Genomic DNA, 17,897 nt, shown 5'->3' on the forward strand with positions numbered 1-17,897 from the left:
CCGCCATTCAATGAGATCATGGCTGATCCGTGATCTAACTCCTTATATCCGCCTTAGCCTCATATCCCTTAATACCTTTGGTTAACAAAAATCTATCAATCTCAGATTTAAAATTAACACTTGAGCTAGCATCAACTGCCATTTGCGGAGGAGAGTTCCAAACTTTTACCACCCTTTGCGTATAGAAGTGTTTCCTAACTTCACTCCTAAAAGTCCTGGCTCTAATTTTTAGGCTATGTTCCCTAGTCCTAGACTCGCCAATCAGCAGAAATAGTTTCTCTCTATCTACCCTATCAGTTCCCCTTAATATCTTGAAAACTTTGATAAAATCACCCCTTAATCTTCTAAATTCCAGGGAATACAATCCTAGCCTGTGTAATCTCTCCTCATAATTTAACTCTTGGAGTCCAGGTATCATTCAAGTAATTCTATGCTGTATTCCCTCCAAGGCCAATATATCCTTCCTAAAGTCACTTCAAGTCATAACAGTTCTGCCATGTTATCATCTGATAAAAGTATCACCATGAATTTTCTCTTCAACATCAATTTCTAGAATGGAGCTTTAGAAACTGTTGGCTTCACTTTCTATGCAGTTGAATTAGAAACCTTGCAGAAGCCAGGAGGAAGGTCAGCTTTCAAAGCAACATCTGCATTTCCAATTAAAGATATAGGTAGAGTCATCTTAATCCATCTGTACCTTTAATTTGCTTGTATTATATATGTATAAAAAATACCCCTGCAAAGTCTCGATTGGTTACTATTACAGCTTTCAATTTAAAATTTGTAACTGTAAAACGTGGTGTTATGGACAGAAGCAGGAGACTTTCTCCTTCTCTGGATGCTGATATTTTTGTCCTCTGACCCAATGGAAGACTCACCTTCATGGACAACAGGCAAGTGGCCATCAAGCCAAAACCCTTTAGCCAGCATCATCTCCAATAGGTTCAACATATTTTGAATCCATTTGCCATTTTAACCACTTACAACTATTTGATTTTGGTATAAGGCCATTGCATTGTCACTGGATTACTTTCACCAGCATCTAGGTTGTCTCTCTGATGGATATTCAGAGGTTAATTCAAGATCTTTTCGACAAAGTTATAGCAAGTTGACTCTGAAATGCAAAGAATATACAAGGATAGATAGTGAGAATGAATTAAACACGAGATGGTTCAGGATTAATTTGGAGTTTGCCCATTCATGAAAATACAAACATAATACAAATGAGGGACCAGTTAGTTCCCTTGCCATCTTTTGTATAATGAATTAAAAATGTTACTTTCCCCTTAATTTGGACATAGAATATGCAAAACTACCATGCTCAGAAGTTAGAGGGGAGGTTGATAATTAAGACAATTGATTTGCCACAGTGTACCATCCTACCGAATCTCACTATTTTTTGGACGTGACACTAGTAGCAAAATTTTCAAATTAAAGAGCCAAGGCCATTTACAACATCTGTGACTCAACCTCTTCCTGTTGACTGAGACTCTAATAATTTCTCTTGATTTCTCAGAGACTCCCTTCCTGTTGGCTGAACTTGCCCCATTGTGCCTCTACGTGCCTTTGAGGTCGGTCAGGTAAGCCTGCCAAATTTCAATATCCCTACTTTGCCTTGTGCAGCTGAACTGTCAGATTGTTCATTTTATTGTTTTGGGATTTGACTTTGCTGCAGCTGCATGAAAGCATTATTAAAGGAGAAAGCTTCAATTCATTTCATATACCAAATTCTCTGCAATTGTCCTGCAATTTTCCAGCTTTCTCCAGCAACTGTTCCATGGCCGATTAGCTTCCTGTATTATTTGCCATGATGATAACGTAATTTCTCTATATACCATAAAAGGATATTTCACTATTTTGGATGTTATGCTCAAACACATTTTGGAGTTGTTACAATATCTCTCAGTTCAATATTTATGAACTCTTCTTAGAACTACAGGTAGCATACCTTCAACAGGACTGCTGATGCCACCAGACTTTCTGGGCTTAGGGGGAGGTTCCCTAATGTGCATTTTTCTGGCAAGCACCCACACCACTATGGGCACATCCTGGGTGCACACCATTTGCAGAGGGGTCAGAAAAAATGGTGCTGGGGTGCTGGGTGCTACTGGTACAGAAGATTAAAAATTGTGGCCCATAGGCCCCCTTTATAAGGGGACTGAAAAAAATAAAAAAATATGTTTTTGCAAAATCTTTCAGGATCCAGGTTAAGTCACAGGCCTGGACTTCCAGATGGGTCCCAGTTTGCCAGCGAATAGACTGGGAAATCTCCACTCACCAAGCGTACCAGGCTGACAACTGACCCTGGAAAATCCCGGCTTGGGAGTCCCCTCTCCTCTGGCAGTGACCCCTCTGATGTGGGTGACCTTGTTTGGAGAGGGCAATGACCAGTGCAAATGGGAATTGAAGGCCGAGACTTGATGTATGTTCCAATCTATTTCCCAAGCCTTCCCCCACACTCGGACCCGACTTACGATGGGATAGTGCCAGAAACCTACAGAAATTCAGGCCAGTAACTTGAAAGTTCTGACAGGGATTAAATTATTATTTATAGATAAATTGAATATAGGTTGTGACTATCCATGCCAATTCTTCTTGACGATCGTATGGGCTCGGCATCGCAGCATTTACATTTTTCAGGGTAACGAAACTAGGGTTATTAATTATATAACAATTTACCTGTGTTTATGTGTGCTAAAAACTGCAAAAGCAAAATATAAGCAAGGATAACTAAAAAAGTACTGATAATTGTGAATTACCCAAATAAATTGCCAACATGACTCTTGGGCTAGATTTTCTTCCTGGAATCTGCTCACTTTTGGGCAATCTCGGAGAATGCATTAAAAAATTCTATTTGCACTTTATGTAGGCTGATATTGATTTAAATTGATATTAATTGGCTTAATTTGATTTATGCTGACATTTACCATTATTTTCCAAAAGACCCTTATCAATAAACGGCCATGTTGCAACAGGTAGTTAATAATCTATATTTTATGGGCTGTCCATTAAGATTATCTTTACTAGAAAGGCAGAGAATTCTTGCTTCTCACTCTCTCCTTCCCTCCAAAACCCTTCTGTTTAAAGTGGGGGGGGGGCGGGAGAAATTGTTAACATTATATCTAATTTTTATTCTATGTGTATGGGGCATTAATCCCTTTCTGCCCAAAGTACATTTGTGAAAATGATAATTACAGATGGTTACTCAGTATGTTCAACATCTACATCACATGCGGCCTGACTTATAAATTATTAACAATGCCTGATAAGCTACTGGAATCCTTGGGAGGTACCCAGATGGCCATTTTTTCCTCCTTTCATCCACTAATTAAGTCACAATTCAGTAATTATATGAACAAACTCAAGCAGTTTAATGACATTTACATGAATAAACATTAATAAAACTAGACAGGCAAGAAGGATAAGTACAATATGTATATTTTTGGTCATTGATAAAATAAGCACAGTAACAATAACATTTAATTTTCCATTGAATTATATTTTCTTTATCCCTTGAAATAGCTTAAATATTGAAACAGAAGAAGAAGCAATTTTCTCTTAAACTGACCTTGAATTTAATGCCACAGGAATGTGGTTTGTTATGTGTTGGTTGGATGATTTCTAAAAAAAATCTTCTAAAAAAAGATTTTTTTGTCTGCATATTGCACATTAGAGACAATAACATCTCAACATTTTTATATTTCGTTATACGTCATAAGTGAAACACCTTCAAAGTGTTTTGAATACAAATATGTAAAATCACTGTCTCTATCGTGTAACACACAAACAGAATGCAATGCAAAACCCCCTTAACTAGAACAGTCACCGTGCACTATCATCTTCAACATAATACAAGCTCTTTCCAACTCTCTCACTAAAACACGCCTCTGTTTCCATTAAGAAGTGACTTGCTGAAATCCCTAAAATATTTGACTTTTTTTTGTAATCAATTTGAAACAAACACGTAAACCACCTGACTATATAAACTACTGGACTCCAGGGTTGATCCCGATCAGCTCCTGGTCAACACTCCGCTCCTCCTCAGCTCTCTGAATCCATTGGACTTTCCTGTTTCAACCTCCACCAGTGCCATCAGCCGATACTTTTACAGCTCCAAAGGCTCCTGGATCTATCCCCTGTCCACGACCAATTCTGAACCTGAAACTCTCTCCTACATTGGTTAGTAGCTGCTCTAAGCTTCCCCCACCCCCTCCCATTATCTACGTGGACTTTATCCCACCACAACCTCCTGGCCCTTAGGCTTTCAACTCTGAACAGGTTCATATTGCCTCTTCCCTGCCTGCAGTTTACAACCACTACATATCTCACCTAATCTCAGCCATACCCATCCAAACCATAATTCCCTTTGTGTCCAGTCACAAACACATTCAGAGCTAAGCCTGTTACTTCTATCTCCTTTTTTCAACCCTTCTTGGCTCCCATTCTCCTCCTCTTCCCCTGAACCAGCTTTGCCACCTTGCATCGTTCCCTTCAGATATTTTGCCCCCACTCCCCGGATTCCTACCCCAATCCATAGCTTCTCAACTACTGCCAGCTCAGCCTTGAAATCCCCTTGAATAAGCCTGGTGGCTACCCCCTGCACCCATCTCAGCATTTTCCAACAGGCCCATTGTGACATCCATTGCTGCCTCCTTAAGAGTACCAACCCCAACTGCTCCATCCTCCACTATGGCTGACCTTCACGTCCGAAATGCACATTGGAGTCTAACCTCACCAATTTCCTTCCCATCCCCACCCACCACTGTACCCCTGGCCTCTGCTGGTGAAGGAACAATTACTGCCCATCCGCATTTCACGTGCAAACAAAGCCCTTGCCATGCATGGATGATTATATTGGAATCCCGGCTTTGACTAAAACTCACACCTCCCTCACTGAAGCCTCCACATCTGTCTATACTTTCCACTAGCTACCCTGCTCAAAGCAGTTGTGCTTTCAGTCACCCAGGTCCTATTCCCTGAAATTCCCTCCCTAAACCCCTCCTCTTCTCAACCTCCCTCATGTCTTTTAAGACCCTTCTTAAAACCCATTTCTTTAACCCCTCCCCACCAAACTTTTCAATGTTAACGGTGCTGTATAAATGCAAGTTGTTGTTGAAGGAGAATTAGTCAATTTCTTTCTAGATAAAGTAGGATTTGTACAATGCAAGTAACCAATTTTTGGAGTTGGTGGCATAGTTTACTCGAATTGGAGGGAAGTTTCATGGTTTTAATTGATGTTATTGGGAATGCCCAATTACAACAAATTCAAGTCTCAGCCTTTAATCCATCACTAACATGACTGAGGGACAGCTCCAAGCAGAGCAGTACAATTACTGATCTTGAGACACTCATAAGTTTACCACACATAAGGTCAAATTCCTTCAAATGGGATTCAATGCTCACTATATTGAATGTACAGCTCAGTAGCTTAATTGCCACTTTTGTGTTTTTGATGACATTACCCTTCTTGTTCCTACTCTGTGGTCACATATGTAATGTTTGGTTCAAAAAAATAACTCTGTAACGTTGTTTGCATGAATAGATGATTATACACCGCGTGAGCACGATTACACATCAACAAAAAACAAATCAGTTCTAGGAATAGGCAAATATTGTAGGGCAGTAGTACATTATTTGGCTGTACTACAAACATAGTAGCATAAAGTTTGAGTGATCCTCCACAGAAGGCCCACAATCTCATTCCACTGAAGGGGGAAGGAAGACAAGTGCACAGGGGACTGAAAAGGAAATAAATGTTTTCTTCTAACAGAAAAGACTTGCATCTATATAGCGCCTTTCACGACCACAGGATGTCCCAAAGCATTTTACAGCCAATGAAGTACTTTTTGAAGTGTAGTCACTGTTGCAATGTAGGAAATGCGGCAGCCAATTTGCACACAGCAAGGTCCCACAAACATCAATGTAATAATGACCAGATAATCTGTTTTAACGATATTGGTTGAGGGATAAATATTGGCCGGGACACTGGGAGAACTCCTCTGCTCTTCTTCGAAATAGTGCTGCGGGATCTTTAACGTCCACTTGAGAGGGCAGATGGGGCCTCAGTTTCAAAGTCTCATCCAAAAGACGGCACCTCCGACAGAGCAGCACTCCCTCAGTGCTGTACTGAAGTGTTGGCCTAGATTTTGTGCTCAAATCTCTGGAGTGGGACTTGATCCCACGACCTTCTGACTCAGAGACTACTGACTGAATCAAGGCTGACACGGGGTGGAAGGGATGGATAACGATTCGGAGAACAAGTCAAGCCATTAAAGAGTGGAATAGGCCGAAGCCTGCAAATAGATGTTCTGTCTGCCTTGAGTTATGGAATGGTCTCTGGCATGTGGCAACACAAAATGTGAGATAATAACAAATTTAATTTTATACTCTTTACTGGCTCCAACATTTTTGTGTCACATCCAATGGTCATGCAATATTTGAATTTTTAATTTTCATCTTTATGAGTATGAAGTCCTGTTTCACATATCATTTCCATGGTTTTTTGTATATTTCAGGATATTGAGTAACCTTTAATTTTCAAAGTTGTGTTTTAGAACTAGGAGGTGTTATGAAGAGATATGTTGTGAAGTGCTGATTTAAGAACACTGTGGGAGCCTTAGGCTTGCCATTTCTTAAAAGGAAGCTGTAATTTAGAAGTTATAAATACAAGCTTCTCTCCAGAAAGGGGGTTGAAAACGACCTTTGAAGGTTTAAAAGGATTCATATGTATGTCAGCCTAATTGAAGATTGTGTCGTGATCACAAAGGGACTGTGGCAGGTTGTCCTCCTCCAGCCTCCACCACATTATCTGTGCTGTGCTAACCCACAACAGAGCAAATGACCTGATGGAAAATAGATTTGTTTTTCACACACAACTGCCTTGTGTTCAGATGATTGTAGCTCTAATGCCAATCTGGTTTGGCTACATTAGTTAGAAATATCCATTGGGAGGGGGGGGGGGGCGGAATTTTCAACTTTGACCCTTAACAGGCACGAAGTTGGCAGTGCGCCAGTCACACCCGCACTATTTTCAGGTTCAGGCCTCATTTGAATATTATCGGTGAGCTGTGGGCATCAAACGAGAACCCTTATACGCCTCGTCGGTTCTGGATGACGGAAAATTGGCCAGCTTCTACACAAAGCCACCCATCACGTAGGACCTGTTGGGAGGGGGGGAGGGGGAACTGAGAACAGGTTGGCAGTGGGTCAGAAGATTTTTAACGGAGCATAAATGCTCCTCCTGGCCCCACAAAAACCTTTTGACAAACAAAAAAAAACCCCAACACCTTTATCTTTTCCTGAGCGGCCTCCAGCAGTCTCTGAAAGGATTGCTGGTTAAGCCACTCAATGCCCAATACAAATGGGACTAACATGCACGATGCATGCTCCGCCCATTTGTACATTACAATTGTAATCGGGGTCCTACAACTGGCGTAGGTTCCCAATTTGCATATTCAAACAGCTTCACTCCTCTTTTGGGCAGGAGTGCGCCCATCTAAAGGCCTGCCTGAAAATTGAATCAGACGGGAAAGTGGGGGTCCAAGGTGCCCGCTAGATTTTTCTGTGCCGCGAAACAAGCGGCTGGCAGATGAAATTCTCTTCCCCCACCCCCATCATTTCTTAAGGGGACGTTACTGGGGTAATTTTCAACTTCAGCAGGGGTGGGAAAGTTACAGTAGTGAACCGACTGCCCATTATACACCCTGCCTGATGTTCCTCTCCTTTGATTTCAATCTGTGGGGTGTATACGGGCGGCCAATCCGCTACCACCAGTTTTCTGCCTCCGCTGAAGTTGAAAAATGCCGCCTACATTTAGGAAAAGTGCTTTTTGCCTTCTGTAATCTAATTTAATTTTGTTCCTATTTTCCACCTCACTCTAGGTACCCCAATGAGATGCACTATTTTCCGGTTGAAGGAGTGGACAGACGACATTCCCAAACCACTGCTGACGCCATTCTTTAGCCAGCCTCTTAAAAAGACTCAATCCCACCCTGGGGCGATGATCGCTGATTGTCCCCTCTCTAGTCAGGGGAGCAAACCATATACTGCAATCCCTTGAGTACAGGGTCGGAGAACAACCAATGTAACACCACAAATTTCTTCGTCAAAAATGCCAGAAGAATGGCTGGTGTACAAACCAGAAATGTCACTTTTGTGTGATAAGGAATCTTTTTCTGAGGCTGGGTTAAAGCACATTGCTGGGCAGAGTAAAAGGAGCTTTGTTGTAATCTAAATGAGTTCTACATGAATAGCAGTACTAGATTCACAAGCTTGTAAAATCTATTTCCCGTACCAATGAACACAAAATTAAGCATAAAATGAAAAATGGTCATTTTACATATTTTAATAATTAACTATAACCTATTCTACATATTGCTTCACTGTCAAAGGCTGGAATACTTGAAACTCCTCTGAGCTAAGAAGTACTTTTCAACAGAAGCCATTTGTTTTTTTTAATACACTACTTTATGTGGTAGTGTATCACCAGTTTTATTTTAACAAGCAGTGGATTTAAATTAAATTACTCCCTTTTTACTGTCCCATTTTCACATCTAACCATACCTCGTAAAAACTAGGCTTCCAAACATGCTAACATATTTGCTCCCTGAGAAGTAAAATAAGAAAACAGTTCCCAGCAGCTAAAACAAGGCTCCTAAATCCTGACCATAAAAAGAAATTCCTGAAGGTTTTGCCAAGCAAATGGTTAAACTGAATATCCCATTTTACCAGTGGGCTAGACTTATTAACATTCCTTTGAGATGTTGTTTGTGCGTAAAATGAGGATGGATACGAGCTCCAATTAGTACTGATTAAACAACAAGATGCCCATTGTTATCTCTGCATTTGGAGTCCTGATGCAGATATACTGGGTGGGTTTAACGTGGGTATTTCGCATTAATGCAATCATATTAGTATTCAAACAGCCCGTCAAAAAATTAAATGCATTCAGTCGTCAATCTGACTAGAAGCTAGAAATTCAAGCTGCTAATTCTGGCTAGGACCCTTAGCACACTTCTTAATCCCGTTCTCTACAGATGTGTTGAACAAAGACTTTACTTCATGTAGGGTAGTATCATAGCATGAGAATTCTCTCTCCCCTCCCCCGCCTCAATTTTTAAAATTAATTCTCGGGATATGGGCATCGCTGGCAAGGTCGCCATTTATTGCCCATTGCTAATTGCCCTTGAGAAGGTGGTGGGCCGCCTCCTTGAACTGGTGGATGGAGTGCCTAATAAGCCAACTGCTTTATCCTGGATGGTGTCGAGCTACTTGAATGTTGTTGGAGCTGCACCCATCCAGGCAAGTGGACAGTATTACATCACACTTCTGACTTGTGCCTTGTACGTGGCAGAGAAACTTTGGGGAATCAGGTGGTGAGTCACTCGCCACAGAATACCCAGCTTCTGACCTACTCTAGTAGCCACAGCATTTATGTGGCTGGTCCAGTTGAGTTTCTAGTCAATGGCGATCCCCAGAATGTTGATTGTGGGGGACACGGCAATGGTAAAGCCATTGAATATCAAGGGGAGGTGGTTAGGTTCTCTCTTGTTGGAGATGGTCATTGCCTGGCACTTGTGTGGTGTGAATGCTACTTGCCACTTATCAGCCCAAGCTTGGATGTTGTCCAGGGCTTGCTACATATGGGTAGGGACTGCTTCACTTTCTAAGGAATTGCGAATGGAACTGAACACTGTGCAATCATCAGCAAACATCCCCATCTCTGACCTCATGATGGAGGGAAGGTCATTGATGAATCAGCTGAAGACGATTGGGCCTAGGGCGTTGTTCTGTGGAACTCCCGAAGCAATATCCTGGGGCTGAGATAATTGGCCTCCAAAAACCACGACCCTCTTCTTTTGTGCTAGGTATGACTCCAGCCACTGGAGAGTTTTCCCCCTGATTGCCATTGACTTTGTTTTTTTCAAGGTTCCTTAGAGCCACACTCAGTTGAATGATGCCTTGATGTCAAGGGCAGTCACTCTCACCTCACCTCTGAAATTCAGCTCTTGTGTCCATGCTTGGGCCAAGGTTGTTAAGAGGTCTAACTTAAATCCTAAACTACATAAACCAAATCTGTGAATAACCACCATCCAATATATCATGCCCCATAAGTCAAGAAATTTGTTGGGGATTCTCCTACCTACTCATCGTCACTGGGTCAAAATCCTGGGACTCCCTTCCTAACAGCACTGTGGGAGAACCTTCACCACACGGCCTGCAGCGGTTCAAGAAGGTGGCTCACCACCACCTTCTCAAGGGCAATTAGGGATGGGCAATAAATGCCGGCCTCGCCAGCGACGCCCACATCCCATGAACGAATAAAAAAAACCTCCCACTGCCCCCATACACCATTACAAAATTGATTTCCATTTTCAATGTCCTATGGATAGCACAGGACCCAGTTAACAAGGCTTTCTAATTTTAAACTTGAGCAAATGCTGAGGATGTTCAGAGTTAGAACAGGCACAGCCATGTAACCACAGCAGAGTATAACCTCACTCTGCAGGAGGAATTCTGCCTTCAACGTGAAACAGAGGCCCACAGTTTATCCATTTATGATAGCAATATAATCTGTTCTGGGCAGCAAACATATTTCACATTTTGTACCAATAAAGTTTAAAAAAATAAGCTGGAAAAGGAGAAACAAAAATTAACATAAAATCCAATAACGGAACGAAAGAGAGAGCTTGCATTTTTATAGCACCTTTCACGACCTCAGGACATCCCAAAGTGCTTTACAGCTAATGAAGTACTTTTGAAGTGTAGTCACTGTTTTAATGTAGAACAAATGAAAGTAAAGCAAGAGACTGTTAATTAAAGAAACACAACACTGCCAGTCCAACTTCTTTATTGCTCCAACCTGTAGCCTACCATCACCTCATTTGTTAGCTTATTTGGCGGTTTTAAAGTAATTTAAATGACAAAATTAAAACTTGGCTCCTTGGAGGAATAAAATACTGGAGTTGGATTTTTTTTCTCCCAACCTTTGACTCACTTCTATTTGCCAGCCTGTTATGATTTTTTCTGTTGCTTCCTCATGGTCAGAATTGTTTTTTTTTAATTCCTTAATTTTGCAGTGTTTATACTTGTGACCATCATGTGTTGCTCAACTAGGTTTTTAATGGCTCCAGTCTGGTGTCACTACAGGAGTGTGAGGACACTCCTGTGCCAAGAGTGTCCTCACAGTCTAAATTCTACTACAGAATAAACTGAGCAATTGATGCTGCGGCAGTTGATGCTAGCTCAATTGCTAATTTTAAATGTGAGATAGATAGCTTTTTGCCAACCAAAGGTATTAAGGGATATGGGCCAAAGGCAGGTATATGGAGCTAGAGCACAGACCAGCCATGATCTTATCAAATGGCGGAGCGAGCTCGAGGGGCTGAATGGCCTACTCCTGTTCCTATGTTCCTATGAGCACAATTCTAAAGGTGCAGGAAAGCAAAGTCAGCTACATTGATCCCATTGCCAGCCATAGGCAAGGTGAGTATTCTATTTGCTTTCAGTAATGTATACATTTTCTTAAAACCATTTTAGTTCAAATTAATTTTCTTTGCAATTTTTCCCACAGAAAGGATTTGGATAAAAGAGCTACTTTTAATGTTGGGTTTCAGAAAGCATCAGCCCAGAAATGTGTTGATGCCCCGCCCGTTTTACAGGCATTTAAATATAAATTTACACTATAACTACCAGTGAAATGAAGAGCTCATTATTTAGCAAAACAGCACCACAAATGTAATGTTTCCATACTTTAAGGCTGTATTTAATTTAAATCTGCAAAGAACACATGGGTCTTTCACCAAAATGTTCCTGTCAGGAGCTGGGAACCCTGGCTTTTAATAAGGAATTTCAAATTACGTGTGGGGCAGCACGTACACATACGCAGGCATCACACACACACACACGCACACGCAGGCATCACACACACACACACACACACACACACACACACACGCATACACACGCAGGCACACACACAAAACCTTCCGAGGGTTCAAGATTTATAGCTATATTTAGTTTAAGTTAGATATCTGACCTACAAAGTAGCCATCTATCACTGGAATCCCATGGCCACACCACTCCATCCCAGCACCCTCTCACAGCAGCTGTAATGCTATATAATTGTCAGACTGCATTCCACACATTCATTAAATAATTATAACTTAAAATCAAACATGTTTTGTATTTGAAGTTCCTAGGATTACATACAACCACTCAGACTGTGACTGTAAACACAAGACGTCTGAAACCTAAACAGATTGCACTAAATCTGTACTGAAGGAACACAGGAAACCACAATAAAATGGACATGGATCTAATTTGCATGGTCTAATGTTGTAACAGTGGTAACCAGTAATAATGGTGAGGCTCATTGATCATCTGGTAGATAAATCTTTGCCTCTGACAATATCAATCCACTGCGTCAATAAGAAAGCCATTACATTTGGCTTGTTTCAAAAAACTCTCTTTCTCTCTCCACCGATGCTGCCTGACCTGCTGAATATTTCCAGCATTTTCTGCTTTTATTTCAGATTTCCGGTATCCGCAGTATTTGCTTTTGTTTCAAAGGGACTGGGTCACGTGACAATGGGATAGATTGGACTGCCAGGTGGTAAAGCCGGATTGGCCTCCTGTTATACATCCCGCCCTGATTTCCCTTTCTACTGACTTCAACACCGGTGGTGAAAGTTAAAATCTACCCCAAAGTGTCATACAAATCATGTTAGTCTTATTCAGAAACAGGAGGGTGGAATGATAGTACTGATCTGGTCATCTGCACGTACCTGATTCTTATTTTAATTTTAATACAAGCCAACATCAAAATTTGAACTAAAAAAGCTTCTTAATGCATGACGAGTATATCAAAGTTTTTCAAGGGGGATGATCCAGGATTTAATATGGGGACTGGCTCAGTTACAGGGCAGATTGGGCACAGGAGGTTGCCACCAAAATCTGCAGGCCGAGTGACCATTTTACGCCTGAAAAAAGGGCGAAGGTAAGCTGAATTTCTCCCCAATGCCTTTCACTAAACCACTCACCTTCCTGAGTATTTGCAGCCCTCTGGTGTGAACATTGATTTTAATCCAGGTTGTTGTGGAAGTTGATGGGCTTGTAATGGATGTCAATAGACAGCCTATACCCAGAGATGGAGATAGAGAAGTGCAGGAAAGGAAGGGTGGAGTCAAGAGGTTCACCACATAATGGTAAGGGAGGGGTGGACATTTGAAGCAAAATAAACTAAATTCTCTCGATCAGGTCGAGAACAAGAACTTTGCCCAATATCCACAAACATTTTTATGTAAGGTGGAGGGAGGTTGAGGGAGAGAGTCACTGGATAACAAATCAAGAACAGGATCCCCGGCTGATTTTTTTTGTCTGTCTCTAGCACAGGGACACTGAATTAAATTATATTATCCCCTCCCCCAAGCGCTGAGATTAGCTAAGAACACAAAGCAGGGATTGAATTTGGTACTTTCCCAATCTGTATCTGTCAGTATTACATCAGATGGTGAATTTACCCACTAGGCCATCCCATCATGGGCAGCTCAAATGTTCAATATTATAGTGGAAAAGTCCCATCACACCAGCTCTTTTCTATCATTGGAAGCTTAAAAGGCAGAACAGTAGGCCTCCAAAGCCTTTTTCAGATTAAAAACAAGTTTAAAAAGTCAGTTTTACACCAGCTATATTTATACTGCAGCTAATTTGCAGAAGTTGTGGCGGAAGATCACTATTTGCAGCTGACCTTAGCCCTGACATTAAATGTCGTCCTGCAGATTTAGTATTGGTGTAGAGCAAGAGACTGTGCGACACCAACCGTAAACTTTCCGATTTGGATATCACGTTACCCCCCAAGTACTCCCATTGTCAGATACAGAGCAATGCACTGGTGTGAATTTTTCCAATTCCCACACCAAACACTAGATTTTCCAATCAGCATTATCTATTTTATTTTAAATGGTTACCACCCACATTAAAATAACATTGTTCAGAAAATCTAGGGTATCGTGCACTTATACTGTCCTTTTTATATATTTCCATGAAACAGCTTCTTCTTCACTATGATGCAAAAATTGCAATATAACCGCAGTTAAATTTGCCTCAGTTCCACATTTCCCATTTGGTGTGAGGCCACTTGGAGGCAGTAGTCTCGCACCACTAGAGCCTTGAAATAGTTCCAGAATAACTGCAACTAGTGCAAAGCTAAATTTTAAAACTTTAAATTTTAAAGTTTAAGAAGAGCCTACAAGCACTATACTTTATAACAGTGGAGCATACAATTCAGTAATGCCACTCACATGCTAATAGCAGGTGTCTGTCAAATTGTACTTGCACTGTAACAACAGGATAATTAAGATTGCCAATTTGTGCTCAATTTTTTGCTGTGAACTGTGTTGAAACTAACTGAAGTCATTTCAAAGGAATTCTACAACCCGAGTTCTATCTCAACGATATGGACAGGAATTGACCCATATCCCACAGGTGAAAAGACAGGGTGCTTAACTCCCATGCACCATTTAGACCCCCAATGTCTTCCTTTTGTGAAAGCCTCAATCAACATACTAGGGCTGATGTTATGAATTTCAAATCTGGCACTGAGTTTCATATGATGGGACTGCATATCGGCTATTCTAGTGGAGGTCAATGGGCCCCCATGGGATTTTCCATCCATTCATTCTAATGGATAGAAAATCCTGTTAGGCCCACTGAACTCCGAAGCCAAATTCCCGATAGGCCTCAAGGGCATGCGAAGCCCCACATCATAAGTGCAAGTTCTTAATATCTACCCTACGATATCTAGAAAACATCAGAACTAACTAATATCAGGAGCAGAACAAAAACAAAGACAGAAAGAAGATTAAACTTAGCTTACAATGCTGCAGTAAACAATTGTACAGGCCAAAAATAACCTTTAACAAAATGCTGTCAAACTATGTTTGAATAAATTTATCTCTTTGGTTAAACATACAGAGCCCAGTAATGCTCAAATCCTGTGGATTCTTTAAAATCTCTAACAGACGTGCGCCTCAGCTGAACACAGAAACCGCACTGGCCATGGTAGTTGTCAAATATCTTGGCTCTTTCCCCCACAATCTTGCAATTGGAGACTACAATGAGAGCAAACCTCTTCAGTGAGTGGAGCAAAATGAAATGGTGATTAATATTACCACATTCAACAGGCCTTAAGTTAGGCTACTTTATCAGGCACCGTACCTAAAATCTTTGATAGATCATCAATAGCTTAAGTAAATTAGAATGTGGACCCACTCTTCCACCCTACCCCCACCCCTGTAAACAGTTTAGCTGTAAAACACTGAAGCTGACTTCCGAGCAACAGTGATTAAATATGTCAGTGCAGCAGTACAATCCTTCTCAATACATAATGAAAAATGTCAATTCATAATCCAGCTAAGGAAATGTGGATTAAAACTATTGGATTTTATTTTGGGGGAGAGAAAATGTCAAACAAAGCATTAAAATGGCCAACATTGTGTAGATTATGCACGTCATTTTTGTGAATGTTGAATCTTGCTCTCTCTTGCTTTTTGTGCTCACATTTAAAAAAAACAAGTACTTCAAGAGTTAAACTTCATTCTACCCAGCTTTTGAAAGTAGTTGGCAGTTGACCCAATTTAAATGACTTGATGATAATCTATGGAACTAAATGAAGTCTTGCGTAAAAATTTCATATTCCTGGCTTCGTGCATAGGAATTCTCCTTCGGTCTCCTAGCAACAGGACTGCTTGCATGACCTTCCTTCTAGTTTAATATCAATTTTCATAGACCTGGCTCAAGGATTATTGCGTATAATGAGCATTTAGCACACAAACCACCTCACAAAAGCTACATAAATCTATAAAATAAGGATACATTCCAAGAATCACAGCTTCAAGGCATTTAATTGGCAACGATTCACGAGTCATTTCTCTGGCTGTGTCCATCAACCTAAGGAGTAGAGGAAGAAGAAAATAATTAATATCAGCAAAAAAAAAGCAAGTGCTTTAAATATGTAGCAAAAATAGAAAACTAGGAATCATAGGTCCAGAGGTTTGACATTTTCTCCTTTCTCTGCAAGAGACTAAAATTAGCTGTGCTTGCACAAAATAGCAAGCTGAATAGATAAATGGTGTGTAGCTCAGTTCAAAAGGTAGCTGGGAATGGAAAGCAACACATACAATTCCTGCACTGTTTCAAATCAAACAGAAAGGACTTACATTTATATAGCACCTTTCCTATCATCAGGATGTTCCAAAGTGCTTTACAACCAACTAATTACTTTTGAAATGTTGTCGCTCTTATTATGCAGGCAAATGTGGCAGCCAATTTGCACACAGCAAGATCCCACAAACAGCAATGAGATAAATGCCCAGTTAATTGGTTTTTGTGATGTTGGTTGAGAGATAAATGTTAGAAGATTAAGGAGTGGTTTGATCGAAGTTTAAGAGATTAAGGGGAACTGATAGGGTAGATAGAGAGAAATTATTTCTACTGGTTGGGGAGTCTAGGACCAGGGGACATAGCCTAAAAATTAGAGCCAGGACCTTCAGAAGTGACGTTAGGAAACACTTCTACACGCAAAGGGTGGTAGAAGTTTGGAACTCTCTTCTGCAAACGGCAGTTGCTGCTAGCTCAATTATTAATTTTAAATCTGAGATTGATAGATTTTTGTTAGCCAAAGGTATTAAGGGATATGGGGCTAAGGCGGGTATATGGAGTTAGGTCACAGATCAGCCATGATCTCAATGAATGGCAGAACAGGCTGGAGGGGCTAAATGGCCTACGCCTGTTTCTATAACAGGATACCTCTACTTCAAATAGTGCCATGGGATCTTTTCTGTCCACCTGAGCAGGCAGATGGAGCCTCAGTTTACCGTCTCATCCAAAAGATAGCACCTCTGACAATACTGTGCTCTCAGTTGCAGCCGAGATTGTGTGCTGAAGTTCTGGAGTGGGTCTTGAACCTTCTGACTCCACAATGGAGACTGCGACCACACAGCCAAATCAGGCGGAGTGGAAAACGGGTGGCTGACCTGTTGCTGCCCGATTCCCAGCCGGTGGGAACAGTTGAAATTGACCCATGTCAACATTCAAGATTAGATTGGATAGGTGGATGAAGGAAAAGGCAACGAAGGGATACGGGAACAGGGAGGGTAAATGTGATTAGGACTATTTGCTCGCGTGGCAGGTAAATGCCAACCTGGACAAGTTGGGCTGAATGGCCTGTTTCTGTATTCTAACTTATATGTATTTCTATGTATCTGAAGGCAAATCAGACTGGAAACAGTCAGTCATTAACCAATAATGCAACAACAGCACAAATTTAGGTATTTAGATCAAATATATATTGACATTTGTGCTGGTTCATAAGATTATAGACCCTCCCCCACTAAAACAAGGTGCACTGCAGTAAATATGATTCTCTGTAATACGTGCGTCAATCAGTAGTTATCTTTTTGTCCAGTTATAGTGAAGGAATTGACCTGCCCAAGATATACATTTCCCTCACTGGCTAGAGCCAGGTGCACAATGACCTGACTGTAACAGTTTGAAAATGACAATGCTGGGATACTACTTGCATGAGCAAGGGTTACCACACATTCTACAAACTGGCTTCTCCCAGGAAAGAATGCTCTTATGAAATATGAAATTAGGTTGGGGTCTATGTGCATTTTTTACATTTAATTGCAACATAAATTCTAGAGCATATGTGCACAAAGCTGATTTCAACTTCAGCTCTTTAAAGTTCCCGGCTTTGGAGGTCTGGGAAAGCTGCTCCCTTTAGACCAGACCTTTTTTGCAGTAATTGGAAATTAGCCTTTATGGTTCTGGCAACTATAAAGAGCTGAAGTTTCCAAGTTTTCTAGCTTAGGGGGACGATGTGGAGTAGAATGTGG

General features: G+C 41.0%; 1 protein-coding gene across 1 annotated transcript in view; it reads right to left on the reverse strand.

Annotated features, from left to right (window-relative positions):
* Nucleotides 1-17,897, reverse strand: part of vash2 (vasohibin 2) — a 133,193-nt gene that overhangs the window by 66,913 nt on the left and 48,383 nt on the right. Inside the window, exon 4 of the mRNA XM_067988931.1 lies at nucleotides 15,874-15,948. Coding sequence (XP_067845032.1) covers nucleotides 15,874-15,948 — 75 coding nt within the window. The remainder of the gene's footprint in view (nucleotides 1-15,873; nucleotides 15,949-17,897) is intronic.

This window comes from Heptranchias perlo, chromosome 8 (genome assembly GCF_035084215.1).
Source record: "Heptranchias perlo isolate sHepPer1 chromosome 8, sHepPer1.hap1, whole genome shotgun sequence".
Classification (NCBI taxonomy): Eukaryota; Metazoa; Chordata; class Chondrichthyes; order Hexanchiformes; family Hexanchidae; genus Heptranchias; species Heptranchias perlo.